Source organism: Ornithorhynchus anatinus, chromosome 9, assembly GCF_004115215.2.
Source record: "Ornithorhynchus anatinus isolate Pmale09 chromosome 9, mOrnAna1.pri.v4, whole genome shotgun sequence".
Classification (NCBI taxonomy): Eukaryota; Metazoa; Chordata; class Mammalia; order Monotremata; family Ornithorhynchidae; genus Ornithorhynchus; species Ornithorhynchus anatinus.
In genome coordinates this window covers 5,313,825-5,337,705 of record NC_041736.1, presented here as the reverse complement: position 1 = coordinate 5,337,705, position 23,881 = coordinate 5,313,825, and the positions used below count along the sequence as shown (strand labels likewise).

Genomic DNA, 23,881 nt, shown 5'->3' with positions numbered 1-23,881 from the left:
CCCTCGCCGACCTCCCCGGCCCCGATCGGAGTGGATGCCGGCAGGACGGACACCGACAGACCGGAGACCGGAGACCCTTCTCCACCCGCTGGAGCATCAGCCTCCGTCACCCAGGACGCCAACCGCTGCCGCTGGCCCTCAGGGCCTCTCACCGCCTCCGTTGAGAGTCTGGAGTTCGAGAGACCTGATCCCCAGACACACACCCAGGCCCTCTGTCAGGCAGAATCGCCTCCGTGCAGCCCTCCGCCTCTGAGGGCAGGGGCTCACACCCACTGGCTGTCCGTCCACCCAGGAACCCCACCTAGTTTGTGAGTGGTGCCCTCTTGTTGCCGAACCGTTGTTCTGAGGGTGCCACACTGACCCCCCTGAGGGTCGGGCCATGTCCCGACCAGCATTTAGGGCCCGTGTCCCCTTTGCTCTTCATGCCAGAAAAATAGCAGTCCAGCCCCCACAAGTCGGAGGTCACCATAGATCCCGGTCCAATCTGAGGGCCTCAAAGGCCCCTCCTGGGCCCCCACCCCCAAGGCTGCCCTTTTCCCCAAATCACTGGAGTGAATGAATGAGAGAATGGGTCAGAAAATGGGTGCAGGACACTCGGTCCTTCCCGGCCCGCTTCCCCTAGGCACTCTGGAGAGAGCAGGCTGAATTAGGAAATGGTCTTCTGACCACCTGCATCTGTCCAGTTTCAGCGGGATGGATGTGGGAAGAACGGGCTGGGTGAGTATGGATTTTCCTTCCTGTGGGATTCTGCGGAAACACAACCTCCGTGGCCCAGGGAACAGAGATCAGACCACCCGGGATGGGAGAGGTATCCGATCCGAGGGCGGTCCGGCACACAACAAAGCAGCGTCGTCCTCTTGACTCAAGGGCCACTGGCTACGTCTCGCTGTCTTTGCAGACCAAACGTGGCCAGCGTCCCCGCTCCTCTGCTTAGCCCGCCCTTTCCCCTTCCTGGCTTTTTGTTGCTGTCGGGCCTTAAAGAAGGAAAACGTCTGTGCATTTTCCTCCTCCCTTCCCCTTAGAGGAAAATCTCAACATCCTCTGGGGTTTCCTCCATTTGTGGGCAGAGTTCTGGTCTCGCTGGGCCCTCCCTAGCCAGAGCAGACTGACGGGGAGGAGACGGGTTCTGACCGTGTCTGATGCCCCTCTGGACTATAAGCTTATTAACGGCAGGGAAGGAGTCTGCTAATTCCGTTGTATCGTGCTCTCCCAAGTGCTTATTCCAAGCGCGCTGCACTCACTAAGCACTCAATAAATACCACTGGTTGATTGAGTGATGTCCAACCGCTACTCACAAAGTGTTTCTCCTCCGATGGGATGCCTGGCCTGACCGGATCACACTTTCTATGTTCTATGGCCTGGGAATCTGAGAGGGCCTAGGTCTATTCCAATCCTAATTCTACCCTGCTGCTTTGACAAGGAATCGTTCCTCCTCCCCCTCCTCCCGATCATAGTCTCGATTTCTTTTATTTTTGTGGATTACCTCAAAGAGATTCAGCCTCTGCCCCTGAAGCCAAGAGGCTGCTTAATTAGGGCAGGAGAATTCCCAAAGGACAGGCTCAACCAAGAACAAAACGGCCCCTGCGGTGCCCTGCTTTCCACTGCCCAGGCTCCTTGACCCGCCCGGCCTCCTTTCCTTTCCCAAACTAGGGACCCAGATGCCATTTTCCCATGGTGGAGGTTTGGGAGGGGGAAGGACATTCCTGAGATTTGGGGGAGAAAGCACCGAGGCTCCATCCCTCAGACATCACCGCTGGTTAAAGCTCCCATTGTGCGCTCGGTACAGTGGATTCCCCCCACCACCCAAATCTGGAGAGCCCACCCCAACCCCAGCCACCAATTCCTCACGGAGGACAGTCCCACGGAGTAAGGGGGTGGGGGGTGGAGGGAACGCCCCACAGCCTCGGTGACCTGGTCAGCAGGCTCGTTTCGGGAGAACAAAGCAGGCCAGAACAGCCCCACAGGACCAGCTGGCGTGCCGGACTCCTCAGTCCCAACGAAGGCTATCGGCATCAGGGAGAAAAACCACTAGCCAGCGGAGGGAACTGGGCCAGAGGCATCTCGTGAACAAAACCACTCACTGGCACAGAGGGGAAAGGAGCCTGGTCACAAGCCACTCGGATGCCTCGAGGAAAGCTTCCTTCCCCGTCCTCCCTCCCTGCAGCTCAGGGGCTAACCAATCCCCAACCTCCCAGAGGATTAGCCCCAGAACCCAGCTGAGCAGAAGGCAGAAAAGGAGGATTAAAGTTAGAATCTCCCTGATGTGCTTTTGCGGGGACCCATCCCCCAAGGTGACAGCCCTCTCCCACGATCCTCTTCTCTCGATTAGGAAGCACTGAATGCAAAGCCCACCCGACATCTTCCTCAGGATGAGTCCCTCAGAGAGAGGTCAGGGAGCAGAGGACTTTCATAATTGCAAAACCACTTCAGGCTCCGGATGCCCCTCCATCCCTTCAGGTTCTTCTAGTGGACCAGTCCCATCCAGATCCCAGACTCCCAGGCTGGTGTTATTTTAGCAGATGGAAGCATGGGCTCCTGGGGAGGAAGCCATCTGCAGCAGCCCCAAGCTATTTTAAACCCACAAAGCTCAGGCACCACTAGCTCAAGGCGTCCAACAGCCATTTGCATCGTGGAATACACACACTCCCTCCCACACCCTCACCTCCATAGTGTGGGTTTTCCCTGAAGAGGTCTGGCCATAGGCAAAGATTGTTCCATTGTAACCTTCCAGAACATCTGTAGACAAGAGAGAGAAAGACAAACATCTTAAGTCTTGGGATTCTTTTTTCCAGTTAGTTTTGGATCTATAAAGCGCTCACTTTGTGCCAGGCACAGTGCTGAGCGTGCGGGTGATCGGCTTTCCAAACACTGTCCCTGTCCTACGTGGGGCTCGCAATCCAGGTGGAGGACGAACATAGAGAAAAGATAAAAAAATTAAAGACAAGGGGAGCCAGAAAAAAAAAATAGAGGAAACCAGAAAGCCTACTCTTGATAGAGGGAACGGTATTAATAATAATTGTAGTGGTTATTAAGTGCTTACTGTGTGCCGAGCACTCATTCATTTATTCATTCAGTTGTATTTATTGAGCGCTTACTGTGTGCAGAGCACTGTACTAAGCGCTTGGGAAGCACAACTGGGCAACAACTGCCGAGTTAGTACTGTCCTAAACAATAATTAGCACTGTCCTAAACACTGGGGTAGAGGCAACACAATCAGACTGAACACAGTCCATGTACCACACAGGGCTCACAATCTAAGAGCACAGTTACCCAGTAGGCAAATGGCAGAGTCGGGATTAGGATCCCCGCTTAGTACAGTGCTCTGCACATAGTAAGCGCTGAATAAATACGATTGAATGAATGAATGATCCAGTTCCTCTGACTCTTTCCAGTAGGCCTCCCTACTTCTCAGTCTCTGCAGGATAAATACTGCAGAAAGTTCATAGAGACGGAATGGTTCATCACCTCCCATTTCCCCCATTGCTTTAAAAAAAGACGAACCTTCCCCGACCATTTCTGAATCCTAGGAAGGCAGTGTACTCCAGAGGAGAAGGAGCATGGCCTAGTGGGAAGAGCACGGGCCCGGAAGTCGGAGGACCTGGGTTCTAATCCCGACTCTACCAATTGCTTGTTCTGTGACCGTGGGCAAGTCATTTTTCTTCTCTCCGTTTCCTCAGCTGTAAAATGGACACTAAATACCTGGTCTCCCTCTTACTTAGACTGTGAGCCTTATGCGAGACAGAGACTGTCTCCAACCTAATTAACTTATACCAACCCCAGGGCTTAGAACAGTGGGTGACACACAGTAAGCACTTAACGAATATGAGAAAGAAAAAAAAAGTTCAGGACTATAAATCAGAATATTCAAGTAACAATCTCTAGACTGGTAAGCTCATCTGTAAACTTTAAGCTCACTATGGTTAGGAACGCATCTACCAACTCTGATGTATCGTACTCTCCCAAGTGCTGAGTACAGTGCTTTGCATTCAGTAAACACTCAATAAATGTCATTCAATGATTATAGATCTGAGCCATTCTGTGCCCTCAGGCAGGTTACTTAATCTCTCTGAGCTTCAGTTTCCTCCTCTGTAAAATGGGGATAACCATGCCTTCATAAAGACATAAAGACACAGAATAGGATCTCGTCACCGTCGACAGCATATACTGAGCTTCTACTACAGTGTGCCAAGCACTGTACTGAGCATCTGGAAGCAGAAGGGAGTCATCCAGGAGTTTACAGTCCAAGAGACCCAAGCTACCAAATGCACGATAGGCAAAAGAGTAGGAGTGTCGATGTAAGTGATCCAAAACAAATATCAGTCATTAGTATTTATTGTGACTACAGTGTGCTAAACACTGTACTGAGCACTTGGGAGAATATGATGGAAGTAATAGAAATGATCCCTACCCCCTAGGATCTTACAATGGAGCTAGGGAGGCAGGAGGCCCAACTCCTTCAAGAGGCCTTGACTAAGCCTTCCTTTCCTCTTCCCCCACTCCCTTCTACATCACCCTGACCTGTTCCTTTATTCATTCCCCCGCTACCGGCACCAGAGCACTTATGTCCATATCTGTAATTTATTTATTTATATTAATGCCTGTCTCGCCACTAAACCGTAAGCTCACTGTGGACCGGGGAGGTAACTGTTTATTGTTATTCTGTACTCTTCCAAGTGCTTAGTACAGTGTTCTGCACCCAGTAATTGCTCAATAGATATGATTGACTGATTAAAATAAGTTACAGTTAGGTGAAAGTTAATGAACTAAGATATCATCATCGTCAACGGTATTTACTGAACACTTACCGTGTGCCGAGCACTGTACTAAGCATTTGGGAGAGTACGCTATAACAGAGTTGCTCCCTGCCCACGACAAGATATGGACATAAGTCTTGTGGGGATGAAAGCAAAAGCATGAAGCTCAGAGTGGGCGGGGAATGTGTCCGCTTACTGTCATACTCTTCTCTCCCAAGCACTTAGTACAGTTCTCTGCAAACAGTAAGCGCCCAATAAATACGATCGAACGCATGAAATAAATGAAAATACATGCTGAGGGGTGATACGACCAGGAAGAGAGGGATCGGTCAGGAGAGGCTTCTGGGAGTTAGTGACTTTCAGAGGGTGCCTCGGGTCTGGAGTTGGGGGATTTGGGGAAAAACTATTCCAATCAGATTCTGGCCAGAGGGCAAAACAAACTCATATTCCAACTCAGAGCCCCATTCCCTCCACGACCGCTGCGTAAACCTCGGTCCCAATCCCATTAGCCTTACAAATTCTGCCTTTAATTACCCCAAGCCACCTACATCCTCACTTCACACTGGGCTAAGTGAAAGCAGAGAAGAGTCAAGGAGCTAAGCTTCTCCACGGGAAATGTTTCAAAGCAACAGAAGCAATTAAAATCCACTTAGCAGGCATTTTCCTTCTGCTCCCCTCAGCTCACCCCCTCCGCTCCCTCAGATTCCCTCTCTACCCCCTTCACTCCCACCTCCAGCTTCACTTCAGCTCCCCTGTTCCCTCTGCGTCGCCCTGACTCGCTCCCTTTATTCATCCCCCATCCCAGCCCCGGAGCACCTATGTCTGATTTGTAATTGTATTAATAAATATTAATATTTTTATATTTATTTATATTAATGTCTGTCTCCCCTCTAGACTGTGAGCTCACTGTGCGCTGGGATTGTGCTTGTTATATTGTATTCTCCCAAGCGCTTAGTGTTCAGCACATAGTAAGCACTCAGTAAATAAGAGTGACTGACCGCCCGCCCTCCCCACTCACCCGTCCTGCTTGAGGTCCAATCCCCTGCTCCCTCGGTCCGGCTTTCCTGCCCTCTCTTCTTCCCTTTCCTGCTTCACCTCAGCTCCCCTCTCAGTCCCCTTTTCCTGCCCTCTCTGCCTCCACTTTCCTCCTTCCCCTCTGCTCCCCTGCTTCTCTTCAGCTCCCTCAGTTCTCCTTTCCTGTCCCTCCACTCCCCTCTCCTGCTTCCCCACCTCTGCTCCCTCAGTTTCCCCTTCCTCCCCCCTCGCTCCCACCTCCTGCTTCACCTCAGCCCTCCCCTGTTCCTCTCAGCTTCCCGCACTGGTCCCTCAGGCCCTCCCCGACCCCCTTCCCTCTCAGTTCCCCCTCCCTTCAACTCACCCTTGACGATCTGCTTGGCGCAGGCATTGTAGACCTGCTCCTGGCTGGTGCTGGGTGGCAGCACCCTGTCGAAGACGTACGGCTTCCCTTGCTGGAAGAGGAGAGGAGGGGGGGGGGCGTTAGCGGGGCCCGGATCCCACGGCCCTGACCGCCACTATGGCCGTTCTTTCTCCCATCTCATCCTCCCGCCCACCGGCCGGCCACAAAATCCCCTTTCCTCATGAAGCACCTTCCCCTGCCCCGCCTAACAGGGGGCACATCTACTCCCAGGAGGCAGCTTGGCCCACGAGTTAAATTCGGCCTTCACTTTGTCACGTGCGACATCGTGCCCTCTCACTCCTGACAGCCGGGAGAGCGGTCCCGCCTGCACAAGCCACCGTCACCCTAGCCGAGTCCTCCGGGCAGACCCGCGGCCCGGGAATCTGGGAGAGAGTCCAGGAGCCGATCCCTCAGTCGTGCCCGGACACCGCAACTTCCGTAAGCTCGTTGTGGGCAAGGAACGTGTCTGCCAACTCTGCTATATTGTGCTTCCGACAGGGCTCTTCAATCAACCAATCAATCTTATTGAGCACTTCCTATGTGCAGAGCACTGTACTACATGCTTGGGGGAGTAATAATAATAATAATGATGGCATTTGTTAAGCGCTTACTGTGCGTCAAGCATTATGCCAATCAACCAATGGTATCTGTTGAGCACTTACTATGGGCAGAGCTCTGTACTAAGTCTTGGGAGAGTAATAATAATAATAATAATAATAATGATGGCATCTGTTAAGCACTTACTGTGTGTCAAGCACTGTGCTAAGCTCTGCGGGAGATAAAGCTAATCAAGTTTGGACACGGTTCCTGTCCCACATGGGGTTCACAGTCTTAATCCCCATTTTACAGGTGAGGTGACTGAGGCCCAGAGAAGTGAAGTGACAATAACGACAGTATTAGCAGACACGTTCCCTGCCCCGAATGAGCTTACAGTCTAGAGGGTGAGACAGACAGGCACAGTGAGCGCTCATGTGATTGATCCATTGATCCAAAAATAGCAGATGCACCAATTTCGGTCTGGTCCAGAACTTGACCGGTCAGTCGGCCAATCACCAAGTCCTTTCAGCTCCATCTTCACAACATCCCCCCGATCCAGCCAAACTGCCGCCACTCCGATCCGGACACTGTCCGATCCCATCTCGACTACTGCGCCGGGCCTCCTCCTCGCTGACTCCCTGCCTCCAGCCTCTCTCCTCTCCAGTCCGCACTTCACTCCGCTGCCCGGCTCATTTCTCGAGGAAAAAAAGAGCACTCAGCCCACGTCTCCCCATTCCTCAAAAACTTCCAATGGTCGCTCATCCACCACCGCATCAAAGAGAAACTCCTAACTCCAGGCTCCAGGCCAGTTGGCAAACTCGGCTCCTCTAAATACCAACCTATTCGCCGAGCTTTGATCTCCCCTCTTTTGATCGAGCCCCTTCTCTTGCCTGGAACTTCGATATCTGACAGACCACCTCCCTCCCCATCTTCCAAGGCCTACTAATATCACCTTTCAATCAATCGATCAGTCGGTGAGCGCTTACTATGTGCAGAGCAGGGTACTGAGCACTTGGGAGAGACTACACAGACAGATTCCCCACCCACAACAAGTTTAGAGGAGTTTACGTTCTAGAAGCTTCCTCCAGGAAGCCTTCCCTGATCAGCCTCTCCACTCCCCATCCCGATCTCCCACCCTTCTGCATCACTTTAGAACTTACGTCCCACTCTCTAAGCATTTCAGGACTCACCCTCCCTCCAACTCGACAGCACTTACGGACACGTCGTTATACCCAGCTGCTTCCCCTAGCTGTAATTTAGTTTAACGTCTGTCTTCCCCTCCGGACTGTGAGCTCCTTGAGGGGAAGATATCATGTCTATCTACTCTATTGTTCTCTACAAGTGCTTAGAACAGTCTCTCTACCCAGTAAGCGTTAAGTAAATACTATTGATTGATTGATTATAGTGCAGTCAGGCTGAGGCAGAAGCTGCGAAACATAACAGCATAACGCCTTGATCAGCTCCATGTGAATCTGTTTTTTCTACTCACACCAAGGTATAAGGTATATCGGCACGAACTCTTGGGGGAAGAATGCTCCCTAATTCTTCCACATATTCCATCGCAATGGTGCAGTGGAAATATGAGTTTCTAGCACAAAAGACTGCAAGTAGTATCACTGCTGTTTCCCCACCACCACCCGGCTGCTCCCCGGGTCGGCTCGTTCTGGCCTCTGGTGCCGATGGAGAGGTGAATCCCGGATCGTGGGTTCTGCTGTCCCTCCGCCGAAAATAACCCCTGCTCCCGCTGCCGCCAGTTACCTCGGGCGGAGAGCGCGGGACTAGGGCAACCGCCCGGCCCGGGAGCCGTTCACAGAGCAGCGTTAGGTGGGTGACCCCCGGCAATCCGGCCTCAGCCCGGCCAGCGGTAGGGTGGAGGGCCACCCTGAGCAGTAGATAGCGCAGACTCAACGTGAGGCTCGGGTTGCCCTCATCTGAAAAATGGGGACGAAGATTCCGAACCCCAGGTGGGACAGGGACCGTGTCCGACCAGGTCATCCTGTATCTAACCCACCACTTAGAATGGTGCCTTGCACATAGTAAGCGCTTAACAAATACGGTCAAAAAAAAAAAATTAGCCGCATCCAGGACAGGTTCTGCCAAGTCTCACGAACCCAAGGCAACTCTCTCAACCACCACTGCTGCTGGCCCTCTCCCTACTCTCCTCAACAACTCTTCCCTTCTACATTGGAAGTCCCCTCTAGACTGTAAGCTCACTGTGGGCAGGGAACATGTCTACCGACTCTGTTATATTGGACTCTCCCGTGTACTCATTCCACTGCTTCGCACACGGGAAGCGCTCAGTAAAAAAACATCGATCGATCGATTCCCCGAGAGGCCCAGAAAGCAGAACTCGGTGCACTGAAGTGCAAGGGGCCAGAGAAAGATGAGCTGGCAAAATCTGGCTCTGCCTGCCCGAGGAACACCTTCAGGTACACAGAGGAAATTCCCGGATTCCCCATGACCCTTCACGGCCCTGACAACACTCCACCCTCCTCAGCCCGCTGAGGACCCAGGAATTTGTTCCAGGAATTTTTGTGGCAATTCAGGCCTCACCAGCATCAGGCTAAGTCAGAAAGGCAAAGGTGTTTGGAGCTGGGATTTGTTTATTATGGTATTTATTAAGTGCTTCCTGTGGGCTGAGTACCGTAATACGCAGAGTACTTAAACGGATGGGACACAGTCCCTGTTCCACACAGGACTCACAGACGAAAAAGGAGGGAGAGCAGGTATTTTGTCCCCATTTTACATGTGAGGAAACTGAGCCCCCGGGAGGTTTTCGGTTTTTTTGTTTTAATGGTATTTGTTAAACGCTTATTATGTGCCAAGAACTATTCTCGTTCAAGCGCTGGGGCGGATACACGTCATCAGGTGTCCCACATGGGACTCACGGTCTTAATCCCTATTTTACAGATGAGGTAACTGAGAGGTTAAGTGACTTGCCTAAGGTCACCCAGAAAGCAAGGGGCAAAGCCAGAACTAGACCCAAGTCCCCTGACTTTTGATGGATGCACGGCAGCAGGAAATTTACATTAAATGGCACTTGAAGGTCCAATACATAAAGTTTGACAGCAACGTGAATTTATTTCCTCGGCTGTTCCTACTTCAGTTCAGCACAGAATGAATCTTCTCTTCTACCAACTGCAGTGGGAATTTGGCATTTCAAGCCGATGGCTAGCAAAGAATTCCAATAACGCTAAAAGGAAAAACCCACTACGAATGTGCGTTCGCATTACCGCTTAATGTTTCTTTTTACCCTATGTACTCCAAGAGCTATTAAAGTTTAATGTTGTCCAAGGACGTTCCGTACTGTCTAGCTAGATCCTGCTGACGTTCCAACATACTTTTCTCCTGCAACCTGACCATTCTGATGGTGCTGGGAGGACGCTATTTAATAATATTTATTACCTGCTTATTCTGCGCTCCACTTTGTGCCGAGTCCTGGGGTAGTTACGAGATAAACAAATGCTTACTTAGTACAGTGCTCTGCACACTTTAAGTGCTCGATAAATACGATTGAATGAGAGAAGGTGAGACACAGTCCCTGCCCGACCCAGGCCTCACAACCAAGTGGGAGGGACAACAGGAATTTTATCCCCATTTCAGAGATGAGGACACTGAGGTACATAGAAGCAAGGTGACTTGCCCATGTAACAAAAGAAGCCAGTGGCAGAGCTTTTTTTTTTTAAAGGTATTTGTTAAGCGCTTACTATGTGCCAGGCACTGTTCGCAGTCCATGTCCCACATGGGGCTCACAGTCCGAATCTCCATTTTACAGAGGAGGCGACCGAAGCCCAGAGAAGTGAAGTGACTTGCCCAAGGTCACACAGCAGACAAGTGGCAGAGCTGGGAACTTCTGATTCCCAGGCCTAAGCTCTATCCACTAGGCCATATGAAGCAGCACTTGTCTGCTGTGTGACCTTGGACAAGTCACTTAACTTCTCTGCCTCAGTGACCTCATCTGTAAAATTGGGATTGAGCCCGTGAGTCGCATGTGGGCCATAAACTCTGTCCAATCTGATTAGCTTGTATCTACCCCAGGGCTTCGTAGAGTGCCCGGCACATAGTAAAGGCTTAACAAATACCATTTAAAAAACCAAAAACATAAATGGCAGCTTCAACTGGTACCCATCTCAGGCCCTAACCCAACTATTCATTCATTCGATAGTATTTATTGAGCGCTTACTATGTGCGGAGCACTGTACTAAGTGCTTGGAATGTCCAATTTGGCAACAGATAGAGACAATCCCTGCCCAAAGACGGGCTTACATGTGACAGCAAGGTGGGGAGGAAGATGAGGGAGAGAGGGACTTAGCCCTGACAAAGGTTTCTGGGAAATTTAGCCCCGGAATACACTACCGCTGCCATTTTAGGACTAGATAGCCCAGAAACCCTTTCACGGAGGCAAGATGGTTGCCAAGTGCTTCTGAACACTCTCAGCTCCACCCTGAACTTCGGCTCCAGATGGTGGAGGAAATCCCGGTCAACACTCAGAGGCCGGGGCAGGGTTCCCCCCTCCCCACCCACCAAAACTCCCAAGCGCTTTGAAGTTGTGGCAGGCCTCTTCCCGACAGACCTCTGAAATAGCTCTAGTCCCCCCTGGGCAAACTCCAGGGAGAACCAAACTGCAGTCCAGAGCAAGAGGGGGGAACAAAGATGGACACCAGGGGCTCCTGGAATTTAATCCTGGAAGACACTACCCTGTTCCCGTTTGCTCTCACGGAACGGCGCAACCTGGAAACAAATGACTGAAGGGAATGCCATGCCTGCTCTCGTCACATTCGTTTAAATGTAGCGGCCAACCCTCTTTCACGGTGTGCTAGTTTCCCTCTTTAGGTTTCCTCTGATGTTCCGTTCCCGCTCCCCTCTAGAGCTCGCCCTGCCTCGGATGCTCAGTGTAGGAAGGAAGTGATCCATTGACAAACATGCTAAATTCCCTCACCCGGAGAAAATGGGCAGCGAATGGGCAGCCAGGCTAGGCAGGTTTGGGACAAGGATTTTTCCCTTCGATGCTCACACCACAGACCACCTCCGTGCCTCCACGGGGGGGGGTGTTTCCAAACTAAAACTTTCCCAATGTCTCCTCCCCCATCCCAGCTGCCCTTAGTATTTAGGGCTATAGCAATGAATTTGTCTGCTAATTCTGTTCTATTGTTCTCTCCCTAGTGCTTAGAACTGCGCTGTGCGCATATTAAGCACTCAATAAATATCATTGATTAGTTGATTGATGCAAGTACTGATTGATGACATTTTTCCATACTTTCACAGTTATCGCCTGCATTTTACCTGCTGTTCTTTCCTTAAGTCTACATGCCCTGCCTGCCTGAGTCCTCATCAGATGGGAAGCCCTTCAAGGGCAGGGCCTGTTTACTTTCAAGGCTCCCAGCATATGCTCAATCAATCATCAATCAATCAATCGTATATACTGGACACTTACTGAGTACAAGGTATTGAACTGAGCGCCTGGAAGAGTACGACGCAACTATATAAAAGACACATTCCCTGCCCACAACAGATTTACAGTCTAGCGGGGGAGACAACCATTAATATAAGTAAATAAATTACTGATATGTACACAGGTGCCATGGGACTGGGGGCCGGGGAGGCGAATAAAGGGAGCAGGTGAGGGTGACTGCAGAAGGGAGCGGGAAAAGAGGAAACGAGAGCTCAGTCAGGGAAGGCTTCTTGGAGGAGATGCGCCTTCAAGAATGCTTTGAAGGTGGGGAGAGTCATTGTCAGATATGAAGAGGGAGGGCTTTCCAGGCTAGAGGAAGGACGTGGGCGAGAGAGAGGTCAGCAGTGAGAAAGAGGAGCTCAAGGTAGAGCGAGAAGGTTGGCATTAGAGGAGTGGAAGCGTGCGGGCTGGACTGTGGTAGGAAAGCAGCGAGGTGAAGTAAGAGGGGGCAAGGTGACCGACTGCTTTAAAGCCAAAGGTAAGGAGTTTCTGTCTGATGCGGAGGTGGATGGGCAACCACTAGAGGTTCTTGAGGAGTGCGGAAACATGGCCTGAACGTTTTTGGAGAAAAATGATGGGGGCAGCAAGAGCGAAGTACGGACTGGAGAAGGGAGAGACAGGAGGCTGGGAGGTCGGCAAGGAGGCTGAGACAGTAATCAAAGCGGGAGAGGATAAGTGATTGGAATAACATGGTAGCACCTGGGTGGAGAGGAAAAAACTGATTTCACCGATGGTGTGAGGGTCGAACCGACAGGATTTAGTGATAGATCGAATATTGGGGTTGAATGAGAGAGAGGAGTCGAGGATAAGCAGCGTGGCTTAGTGGAAAGACCACAGGCTTGGGAGTCAGAGGTCAGGGGTTCTAATCCCTATTTCGCCACTTGTCAGCTGTGTGACTTTGGGCAAGTCACTTAACCTCTCTGTGCCTCAGTACAGGCACAAGAAAGACAAGCAAGACCGAAAGACAGATTTCCTTTAAGCTATTTCTTCCTTCATTCAAAAATAAAAAACTCTGAAAGCTTTATAACACGTAGGCCTCCCAGGTTTTATACAGCTGTGATTGGATGGGGGTTTTCTGATCACCCACCTGGGGCTCTCTACACTGTAGTAATAATGATAATAATTGTGGTATTCGTTAAGCGCTTACTGTGCGCCAGGCACTGTACTAAGCACTGGGGTGGATACAAGCGAATTGGGTTGGACCCAGTCCCTGTGCCATGTGGGGCTCACGGTCTCAATCTTCAGTTCACAGCTAACATAACTGAGGCCCAGAGAAGTGAAGTGACTTGCCCAAGGTCACACAGCAGCCAAGCAGCCAAGCTGGGATTATAACCCATGACCTTTCGACTCCCAAATCTGTACTCTATCCACTACACCACGCGCTGTATCGAACACCTTATCGGGAGAAAGCTTCCAGTGGCCACAGTGAGCAAGAGCACAGCCTTGAGCTCCTCGCTCAATCAGTGGTATTTGTTTTAATGCCATGTGTTAAGCGCTTCTCTGTGCCAGCCACTGTACTAAGCACCGGGGTAGATACAAGGTCATCAGGTTGGACACAGTCCCTGTCCCACATGGGGCTCGCAGTCTTAATTCCCACATTACAGATGAGGGAACTGAGGCAGAGAAGCAAAGCGACTTGCCCAGGTCACACGGCAGACATGTGGCAGAGCCGAGATTAGGACCCTGGTCCTTCTGACCCCAGGCCTGGGCTCTAGCCACTGGGCCACATATGAGCGCTTAATAAATACTATTGACTGATTGCCTGACTGGCTTGAGCACTTACTGTGGGCAGAGTACTGTAGTAAGCACTTGGGGGAATAAAATAGAGTGGATAGACAAGATCCCTCCCCTCGAGATGCTATCATCTCCAAAGAGAACCAGCTTTTACCCCAATCTTGCTTTGGGTTTCATTCCTCTCCCCATTCTGGTCCTCAGATAGACTTTTAGTGATAAATGGAATATGAAAAAACATATAGCCTAAAGATGTGTTCCTTCTACTTTAAATTGCCATAGCTTCTCCCTTCTCTTCCGAGAGCAGATTTTGGGGGGGCCATCTCGGTATACCCCAGTCTACGGCAACTGGCTAGATCTTCCAGCGGCCATCTGTGACCCAGAGATGCATAAAACCGTGTTTTTCAGGGGTCAGATGCAGCGAGGCAGGTTTTCTTTCATGATTCCCCCAGGTCTCTTTTTCCAGGCATAAAGTCGTGGGTGCAGCCCAGATTTTGCCCCAAAGGACGCCAACCAACACCGGGTGGTCGGTGAAAAAGCCTCTCCTTCAGCCAGATGAGTGTTTCTATGGCAACAAATCTGGCCTCGTGGGAGGAACCGTCCTCGCTGCGTCCCGCCTCTGGTCCCCAGGGGCTGAGAGACCTCACCTTCCTTTCAGACCAGTCCAAGACAAGTTATCCTGTAGGGAAACAGCCACAGAAACTCTCCCTCGGTAGGGGACATGAGTCAATCCAGGGGATGTACTGAGAGCCTGCTGTGAGCAGGGAGGGCACTGGACTAAATGCTTGGAAAAGAAAAAATGAGACAGAAAGCATGATGCCCGCCCTCAAGGGGTTGACAATCCAGCAGGGGGGACAGATGTTAGATAATCCAGAAATAAAAGGAAGAATTGCTCAAATGGTAGAATGTGTCGACTGATCTCTCTCTCTCTGTCTTCATCTCTTCATCATCAATGGTATTTATTGAGCATCACTGTGTGCAGAACACTCTACTAATCTTCTAATCCTAATCTGGGTTTCTAATCCTGGCTCTGCCGCTTGTCAGCTGTGTGACCTGGGGCAAGTCACTTAATTTCTCTGTGCCTCAGTTACCTCATCTGGAAAATGGGGATTAGTGGGACAGCCTGATTACCTTGTATCTCCCCCAGCACTTAGAACAGCCCTTGGCACATAGTAAGCGCTTAACAAATATCATTCTTATTGATTTATTATTTAATTGATGCAGAAGGGAGGGGGAGCAGAGAAAGGAGGGCTTAGGGGAGGCCTCTTGGAGGAGATGCACCTTCGATAAGGCTCTGAAGGTGGGGAGAGTCATTGTCGGATATGAACGGGGAGGGCGATCCAGGCCAGAGGCCGGACGTGGGCGAGAGGTCCATGGCGAGAGAGACGAGATCAAGGTCCAGCGAATGGGTTGGTACTAAGCGCTTGGGAAAGTTTGATACAATCGAGGCAGTAGACTGTGAGCCTGTCGTGGGCAGGGATTGTCTCTCTTCACTTGCTGGATTGAACTTGCCAAGCGCTCAGTGCAGTAGAGTACACAGTAAGCGCTCAATAAATACGATCGAATGAATGAGTTAGTAGACTACGAAGAGCTTACAGTCTAGACGATTTCTCAGGACCGTCAGTGAACACCCTAATGGTGCCGGAGGCAGAATCCAAACTCTACACCTCTTTGGGAGAAACAATAATTCACTGCCGACGGTGAGAGGGCAGGGAAGTGCACTGGGGCAGGGCACATTGAATCGCATTTATTGAGCGCTTACTGCGTGCAGAGCACTGTACTGAGCGCTTGGGAAAGCACAATACGGCCATAAAGAGCTACAATCCCCGCCCACAGGGGATGTTTCTAACCAACTCTGCTATACTGAACTCTCCCGAGAGCTTAGTACGGTGCTTTCGCTCAGTAAATACAATCGACGGATTGTCTGATGAGACGAATAAAACTGAGGCTCACCCAGTTCGGTGTCAGCAGGTGGAATTCATTCCCCTCTAATAAATAATAATAATAATGTTGGTATTTGTTAAGCGCTTACTATGTGCCGAGCACTGTTCTAAGCGCTGGGGGAGACATAGGGGAATCAGGTTGTCCCACGTGGGGCTCACAGTCTTAACCCCCATTTTACAGATGAGGGAACTGAGGCACAGAGAAGTTAAGTGACTTGCCCACAGTCACACAGCTGACAAGTGGCAGAGCTGGGATTCGAACTCATGAGCCCTGACTCCAGGGCCCGTGCTCTTTCCACTGAGCCACGCTGCTCTAGACTACAGGCTCAATGTGGGCAGGGAACGTGTCCACAAACTCTGTTATATTGTACTCTCCCAAGCTCCTAGGGCAGGGCTCTGCACGCGGTAAGTCCTCAATAAATTCGATGGATTGATTTCCCCCAGGGCATTGTGGGGGGGGGGTCCAACCAGCCCAGAATGGGTGACCAGAGGGGAAAGTCAGGGACGGAGAGAGAAACCAGGAGGGCCACCAGCATTCGCCTGATTGAGCCAGTTCTTCCAAGCATCCTGTTGCCATGGATACAGACCCAAGGCCTGGATGGACCAGTAATATTTCAGCTCCTAAGGTGATGGTTATGACATCTCAGACCCACTCTTCTGTTCTACCAACCGGGGGTGGGGGGAATAAGTGAGAGGGTTAAGGCCTGATCCTGGCCCTCGAGAAACTCACAGTCTAGCAGAAATAGATTTATATCCTGAGGGAACAGATGAGGAAAGGGAATTCCCCAGCCATCACTGCCAGGCCGGTCCAAAGACGCTTCTCTTCCCCTCCGTCTCGCTCTTACAAAGCTCGGGTCTTATTTATACCCCCAGGTGTGGCCTTGTTTAGGAGGAACATTGCCCCTGTTGGACTGTAAATCGCCTGAGGGTCGGGACTGAGTGTTCTTTAATGGGCCCCAGTGTTTAGCAACCTACCCGGTATCCAGTTGGAGTTGGTGTTGACAGAGACCAGGGCCAGGGGTGGTGATGGGGGTGGGAGGAGAGGGACACAGGATACCCTCTAAACTGTAAGCTCCCTCGAGACTGTAAACTCGTCGTGGGCAGGGAATATGTCTGTTTATTGTTATTTTGTCCCCTCCCAAGTGCTTAGTACTAGCGCTCTGCACCCAGGAACTGTTTAATAAATATAATTGAATGATTGAATACCCAGACTTCACCCTTGCTATACTGGAAAAGTAAGAGTGGTGGAAGCTGGACCTCTTTGACTGACAAAGACGGAGGGAAGGGAAGACAGGGGAGAGGGCCTGATGGAACCAAGTCACCATAATAAACACCTATGCGATGCCCCCCGCTCAGTGGGCAATGCCCAGAACCCACTGATTTTTCCATGCTTTTCCAGGATTTAATCAAATGATGACATACTCCATTAGCATATTTAATTGAGTTCTTGAAATCGGGGTGAGGGAAGACTAGGAAAATCTTAGGTGGTGTCTTTTCTTTTTTAATCTGCAAAGCTGATGGAGAGATCAGTGAACTTCCCAGCTAAAAGACTCTTCCTAAAACCCTCTGCCATTTTAACCCTATGAGCACTTGGGACAACCTGATGACCTTGTATCTACCCCAGCGCTTAGAACAGTGCTTGGCACCTAGTAAGCGCTTAACAAATATTAACATTATACCATCCCCACCAACCCCCTACCATCCTCACAGCGCAAATGTATATAGCCTTATACTCAATGCCTTCCCTCCACCGTAATGGATTTTAAAGCCTGTCTCCCCCCTTCTCTGGTCTGTGAGCTCCTTGAAGGCAAAGATTTTGTGGATTCCCCCAAGCCCTCGGAACGGTACTTTGCAAACACTAAATGCTCGATAAATAGGACTGATTGATGTTTGTTGTTGGGGGGGGGGGGGGATACCGTTTTCAGGCTACTCATCTTTTCCAGGGCTCCTCTCCCTTCCCTCCCTTAATTTTGACTTAAGCACCTCTCTTCCTCTCCTCCTCAACCTTTAAAGTACTCTGAGTCGGAGTGGAACAACCCGTGGAAATTTAACATTCAACAGTGGCAGTTTCTCGCAGAGAAGCAATCAAGGAATCCTATTTACTGAGCGCTCGTTGTATGCAGAGCACTTTACTAAGAGGTTGGGAGAGTACAAAATGACAGAGCTGGGACAAGTCAATTCCCCGCCCGGGACAAGTAAACAGTCTAGAGGATAAAAACCTCTCATTAAAAATCTATCGTTCCTCTAACTTTACGTTGCTATTTGATCCCGAAACTACAAGTATTGTGTTTATCACTGTTTTTTCGCCCATTCAGATTATTTTGGTCATTTTTAAAGGGATCTTGGGAACACAGTGATGCACTTAAAATAATTTCCCATCGGAAACTAGACTGGTAAACGCGCTTTCCCTTAATAATCAGTTATCTCGGAACCAATTAAGGGCACAAAGGGAGGTAGGGCGAAAGTGATTTATGGCATGTAATGGGCCCCTGTAATCAAAGTGTTGTTTTGGTTCTCTGGGCTGGGTCATTCAAGGCTCCTTTATCTATTCATTTTTAAGTGGTTCAGTGCTTACCGAATGCCAGGCCCTGTTCTAAGCACTGGGGCAGATGCAAAGTAAACAGGTTGGACATAGTCCCTGTCCCACACTGGGGCTCACAGTCTTAATCCCCATTTTACAGATAAAGGAACTGAGGCACAGAGGAAGGGAAGTGACTTGCCCAAAGTCATTCAGCAGACAAGCGGCGGAGCCGGGATTAGAACCCAGGGCCCTCTGACTCCCAGGCCTGGGCTCTATCCACTAGACCGGGCTCCACCCTTCCTCCCGGTGAGTGTTGCTGAACTGTACTTACAATTGTACAGTAAATAGGATTGAGAAGCAGTGTGGCTCAGGGGAAAGAGCCTGGGCTCGGCAGTCAGAGGTCATGGGTTCTAATCCCGACTCCGCCGCTTGTCAGCTGTATGACCTTGGGTAAGTCACTTCCCTTCCTCTGTGCCTCAGTTCCTTCATCTGTAAAACGGTTCTATTTTTCTATTTCTTGATTCTATTTACTGCTATTGTTTTTGTCTGTCCGTCTCCCCCGATTAGACCGTAAACCCGTCAATGGGCAGGGACCGTCTCTATCTGTTACCGATTTGTACGTTCCAAGCGCTTAGTACAGTGCTCTGCACAGAGTAAGCGCTCAATAAATACTACTGAATGAACGAATGAACTTAACTTCTCTGTGCCTCAGTTCCCTCATCTGGAAAATGGGGGATGAAGACTGTGAGCCCCACGTGGGACAACCTGATGACCCTGCATCTCCCCCCCAGCGCTTAGAACAGTGCTCGGCACCTAGTAAGCGCTTAACAAATACCAACATTATCGTTACCTTCCAAGCGCTTAGTACGGTACTCTGCACACACTAAGCGCTCAAAAAATACGATTGAACGAATGAATGGATGTTGGGGGTGCCCCGAATAGAAGCAGTTGCACCCCCACCTTTCCAGGCCCCCCTCCTTGCATCCTCCTCCTCTTCAGCAGTATTTACCGGGCGTCTGTTGTGTGGCGAGCCCTGTACTGGACACTTGGGAACATGTCCCTGGCCTTGAGAAACTTAGAATCGAATCGGGGAGGGGCGGAGACGCGGCTCCGGCAAAATTGGGAGCAAGAAGGAATCAATCGATCAATCGATCGATGGCATTTCTCAAGCGCTTACCGTATCCAAGAGCCCTGTACTAAGCGGTTGGGGGAGTACGGAGATGGCAGACACGACCCCTCTCCACGACGAGTTTATAAAACAGAGGGTAATCCAAGCAAAAGATGAAGAAAGGAATCAATCAATCAATCTGATGGGACGGCCCGAAGGGGGAGGTGGGGTCAGGCCGAGGAAAGTGAGGGGACCCCCCCCCCCCCAATCTTCCCGCCCACCCCCGGAGGGGGGCTTTATTGCTATTGAAGAGCAGCGTGGCTCAGCGGCAAGAGCCCGGGCTGGGGAGTCAGAGGTCACGGGTTCTAATCCCGGCTCCGCCCCTTGTCTGCTGTGTGACCTTAGGCAACTCACTTGACTTCTCTGGGCCTCAGTTCCCTCCTCCGGAAAATGGGGATGAAGACTGGGAGCCCCACGTGGGACAACCTGCCTACCTCGTATCTACCCCAGTGCTTAGAACAGCGTTCGGCACAGAGTAAGCGCTTAATAGATACCATCATTATTACCGGGGGAGGGGGGGGGGGAGCCGTTTTAACCACTGCAGGATCGTGACCCGACTGACCTTGGGGCGGCCTGCTTTTTAGCCTCCGCTGTCCTCATCCGTCAATCAGTGGTATTTATTGAGCGGAGGTACGGTGGGCGAAGCACTGATCTAAGCGCCCGGGAGAGTCCAACAGCGTGGGAACTGTACTTTCAAGCGCTTAGCACAGTGCTCCGCACACAGTAAGTAAATACGATTGAATGAAGGAATGGTAGCTGCATTCATTCGGTCGTATTCACTGAGCGTCCGCCCTGTGCAGAGCATCATCCTAAGCGCTGGGGAGAGCACAGTACGTCCATAACCCGACGCGGTCCCTGCCCGCAAGGCGCCCAAGGTCCAGAGGGGCAGACGGACATGAATGGGAATCGATCGATCCATCGATCGATCCATCGATCCATCGATGAGTGCCCGCTGGCCGCGGGGGGGAGGGAGGGGACAAGCCGCGGTTGGCCACGGTCCTGGCAGGGCTGACCAGGCCGGGAGGGAGGGAGAGAGGAAGGGGTGGAGGGAAGGAGGGAAGGAGGGATGGAGGGATGGAGGGATGGAGGGATGGAGGGAAGGAGGGATGGAGGGAGGGATGGAGGGATGGAGGGAAGGAGGGAAGGAGGGATGGAGGGAAGGAAGGGAGGAGGGAAGGAAGGAGGGATGGAGGGAAGGAGGGATGGAGGGAAGGAGGGATGGAGGGAAGGAAGGGAGGAGGGAAGGAAGGAGGGATGGAGGGAAGGAGGGATGGAGGGAAGGAAGGGAGGAGGGAAGGAAGGAGGGATGGAGGGAAGGAGGGATGGAGGGAAGGAAGGGAGGAGGGAAGGAGATGGAGGGAAGGAGATGGAGGGATGGAGGGATGGAGGGATGGAGGGATGGAGGGAAGGAGATGGAGGGAAGGAGATGGAGGGATGGAGGGATGGAGGGATGGAGGGAAGGCCGCCGGGTCCGCAGCCCGGACAGTCCGGCCCGGGTCCCCAAAGCCCCCTCCCCCCCATCCCCTCTGCGGGCGGCTGACACCTGCCAATCAATCACTCGGCCTAAATGCCTCCATGAATGGGGGGTGGAGGGGAAGGGGGGTGAGTCGGCGCATGTGCAGTGAGCAGGGTGACCTCATCGTCCGCGATGCTGGGGGGGGGGGGGATGGGGGAGGGGGGCGGCAGGCCGCTGCAGCGCAGGCACAAGCAGCCCGCCAGGAAAGTGCGGGGCAGCGCAGGGGGCAGCGCAATGGAGGGAGGGGGAGGGGAGGGGAGGACGGGGGGGGTCGAGCCCTCCCCCCCCCCTCGCAGCCCCGGGGCCAAGAGAGCGGTCCCGGGGTCGGGGTCGGGGGGAAGGGGACAGGTGGATGGGTGGTTGGGTTTTCTGGTGGGGGGGAGGGGTGGTAAGGATTGACCCCCCCACACACACTAGATGACCCCCGCAGAGGTTCGGTTTGACCTTTTGGTCTCTGGACCCCCCCCCTTAGAAAATAAAATAAAGGAGAGAGACACAAAAATCTAATGAAGAAGAGGATCCGGGGCGGGGGGAGGGAGGAGGGAGGGGCAGAGCCTCTCTTTGTCTCTCCGCTCTGGAACGTGTCTGTCTGGGTGTCTCTGTGTGTGTGTGTGTGTGTGTGTGTGTGTGTGTCTGTACAGCAGATGATTATGGGGGGGGAGGGGCGGGTAATAAATGGGGGTCGGGAGCTCCACGCCTCGGGACCACAGCCAGCCCGGCAAACCCTCCATCCAATCCCCCATCCCTCCATCATCCCATCCCTCCATCCCTCCCTCCATCATCCCATCCCTCCATCCTTCCCTCCCTCATCCCATCCCTCCATCCCTCCCTCCCTCATGCCATCCCTCCTTCCCTCCCTCCATCATCCCATCCCTCCTTCCATCCCTCCATCATCCCATCCCTCCATCCCTCCATCCCTCCCCCATCCCTCCATCATCCCATCATCCCTCCCTGCATCCCTGCATCCCTCCATCCCCCCGTCCCTCCTCCCTCCATCCCATCCATCCCTCCCCGGCCCCCCGACCCCTCCCGCTGGGAGGGAGAGCGGAGTGGGGGGTGGGGGCTGGGGGTGGGCTCCAGCCTCGGAAACAATGGTTCAGAGACCCCCCTCCCCAACCCCCGCCCCTACACACACGCACGCACACACACACACCGGACCCATCCCCCCCTCCATAGAGAGAAGCCCAGGCGACGACCCCCCCCCCCCCACGGTCCAACAATGGGGCTCGGGCCGCGCTAGTGCAGGCGCCGTGGGCAGGGGGCCGATGGGCAGAGAAAGGATGGGCAGAGAAAGAAAGGCCGGGTAGGGGGCCGATGGGCAGAGAAAGGATGGGCAGGGGGACGATGGGCAGGGAGAGGATGGGCAGGGTAGAGGATGGGCAGGGAGAGGTTGGGCAGGGGGTGATGGGCAGGGGGGCGATGGGAAGGGAGAGGATGGGCAGGGAGAGGATGGGCAGGGGGCCGATGGGCAGGGGGGCGACGGGCAGGGGGACGATGGGCAGGGGGCCGATGGGCAGGGGGCCGATGGGCAGGGGGGCGACGGGCAGGGAGAGGATGGGCAGGGAGAGGATGGGCAGGGGGACGATGGGCAGGGGGACGATGGGCAGGGAGAGGATGGGCAGGGGGCGGATGGGCAGGGGCGATGGGCAGGGAGAGGATGGGCAGGGGGACGATGGGCAGGGGGACGATGGGCAGGGGGACGATGGGCAGGGGCGATGGGCAGGGAGAGGATGGGCAGGGGGACGATGGGCAGGGGGACGATGGGCAGGGAGAGGATGGGCAGGGGGACGATGGGCAGGGGGACGATGGGCAGGGAGAGGATGGGCAGGGGGTGGATGGGCAGGGGGCGACGGGCAGGGGGCGACGGGCAGGGGGGCGACGGGCAGGGAGAGGACGGGCCGGGGGGCGGGGGTGGGGGGAAGGGGGTGTCCCGCGGGCGGGACGGGGCGCCGGGGCGGGACTCACCCCGATGAGCACGGTGTCGTCGCCTTTGAATTTGGGGCTGAACTTGTCCCCGCGGAGCCCCTCCGCCTCGTTCAGCGGCCGGAACCGGCACATCACCTTGATGCTGCACTCGGACGGATCGGCCATGGCGGGGCCGCCCCGGGGAGGACCGCACCGCGCAGCACCGCACCGCACCGCGCAGCACCGCACCGCACCGCACCGCGCAGCACCGCACCGAGGGGAGCGGCCGCCCCGCTCCGCCCCTCCCGGGCAGGTCCTCGGCCGGGCTGACGGCCCGCAGGCGCCGCCCCCCCCCACCCACCCACCCACCGCCCCGTGACGTCACCACCCCTGCCCCCGTGACGTCACAGCCCCTCCGGCCCCCCCGCCCCCTCCAGTCACCTCCCCCCTCCCCGGGACGTCACCATCCCCTCCAGACCCCCGGGACGTCACCGCCCCGGCCAGACCCCCCCTCCCCCGCCCCCGTGACGTCACCTTCTCCCTCCAGACCCCCGTGACGTCACTGCCCCTGCCAGACCCCCTTCCCCCTCCAGACCCCCGGGACGTCACCGTCCCTGCCAGGCCCCTCCCCCGCCCCCGTGACGTCACCTTCCCCCTCCAGACCCCCGTGACGTCACTGCCCCTGCCAGACCCCCTTCCCCCTCCAGACCCCCGGGACGTCACCGCCCCGGCCAGCCCCCCGCCCCCGTGACGTCACCTTCTCCCTCCAGACCCCCGTGACGTCACTGCCCCGGCCAGACCCCCTTCCCCCTCCAGACCCCCGGGACGTCACCGCCCCGGCCAGGCCCCCTCCCCCGCCCCGTGACGTCACCTTCCCCCTCCAGACCCCCCTGACGTCACCGCCCCGGCCAGGCCCCCTTCCCCCTCCAGACCCCCG

The 23,881-nt window shown here is 53.5% G+C and overlaps 1 protein-coding gene across 2 annotated transcripts in view; it reads right to left on the bottom strand.

The window, feature by feature from the left end:
- Positions 1-23,206, bottom strand: part of KIF5C (kinesin family member 5C) — a 59,354-nt gene extending 36,148 nt beyond the window's left edge. The window contains exons 1-3 of one of the 2 annotated variants that reach the window (XM_029072168.2): positions 23,005-23,206; positions 6,133-6,223; positions 2,663-2,736 (exon numbers count right to left, since the gene is read on the bottom strand). In XM_029072168.2, coding sequence (XP_028928001.1) covers positions 2,663-2,736; positions 6,133-6,223; positions 23,005-23,130 — 291 coding nt within the window. In that variant the 5' untranslated portion in view covers positions 23,131-23,206. The remainder of the gene's footprint in view (positions 1-2,662; positions 2,737-6,132; positions 6,224-23,004) is intronic. The other variant, XM_029072167.2, reaches the window with a different exon arrangement.
- Between the last annotated feature and the right edge of the window lie 675 nt (positions 23,207-23,881).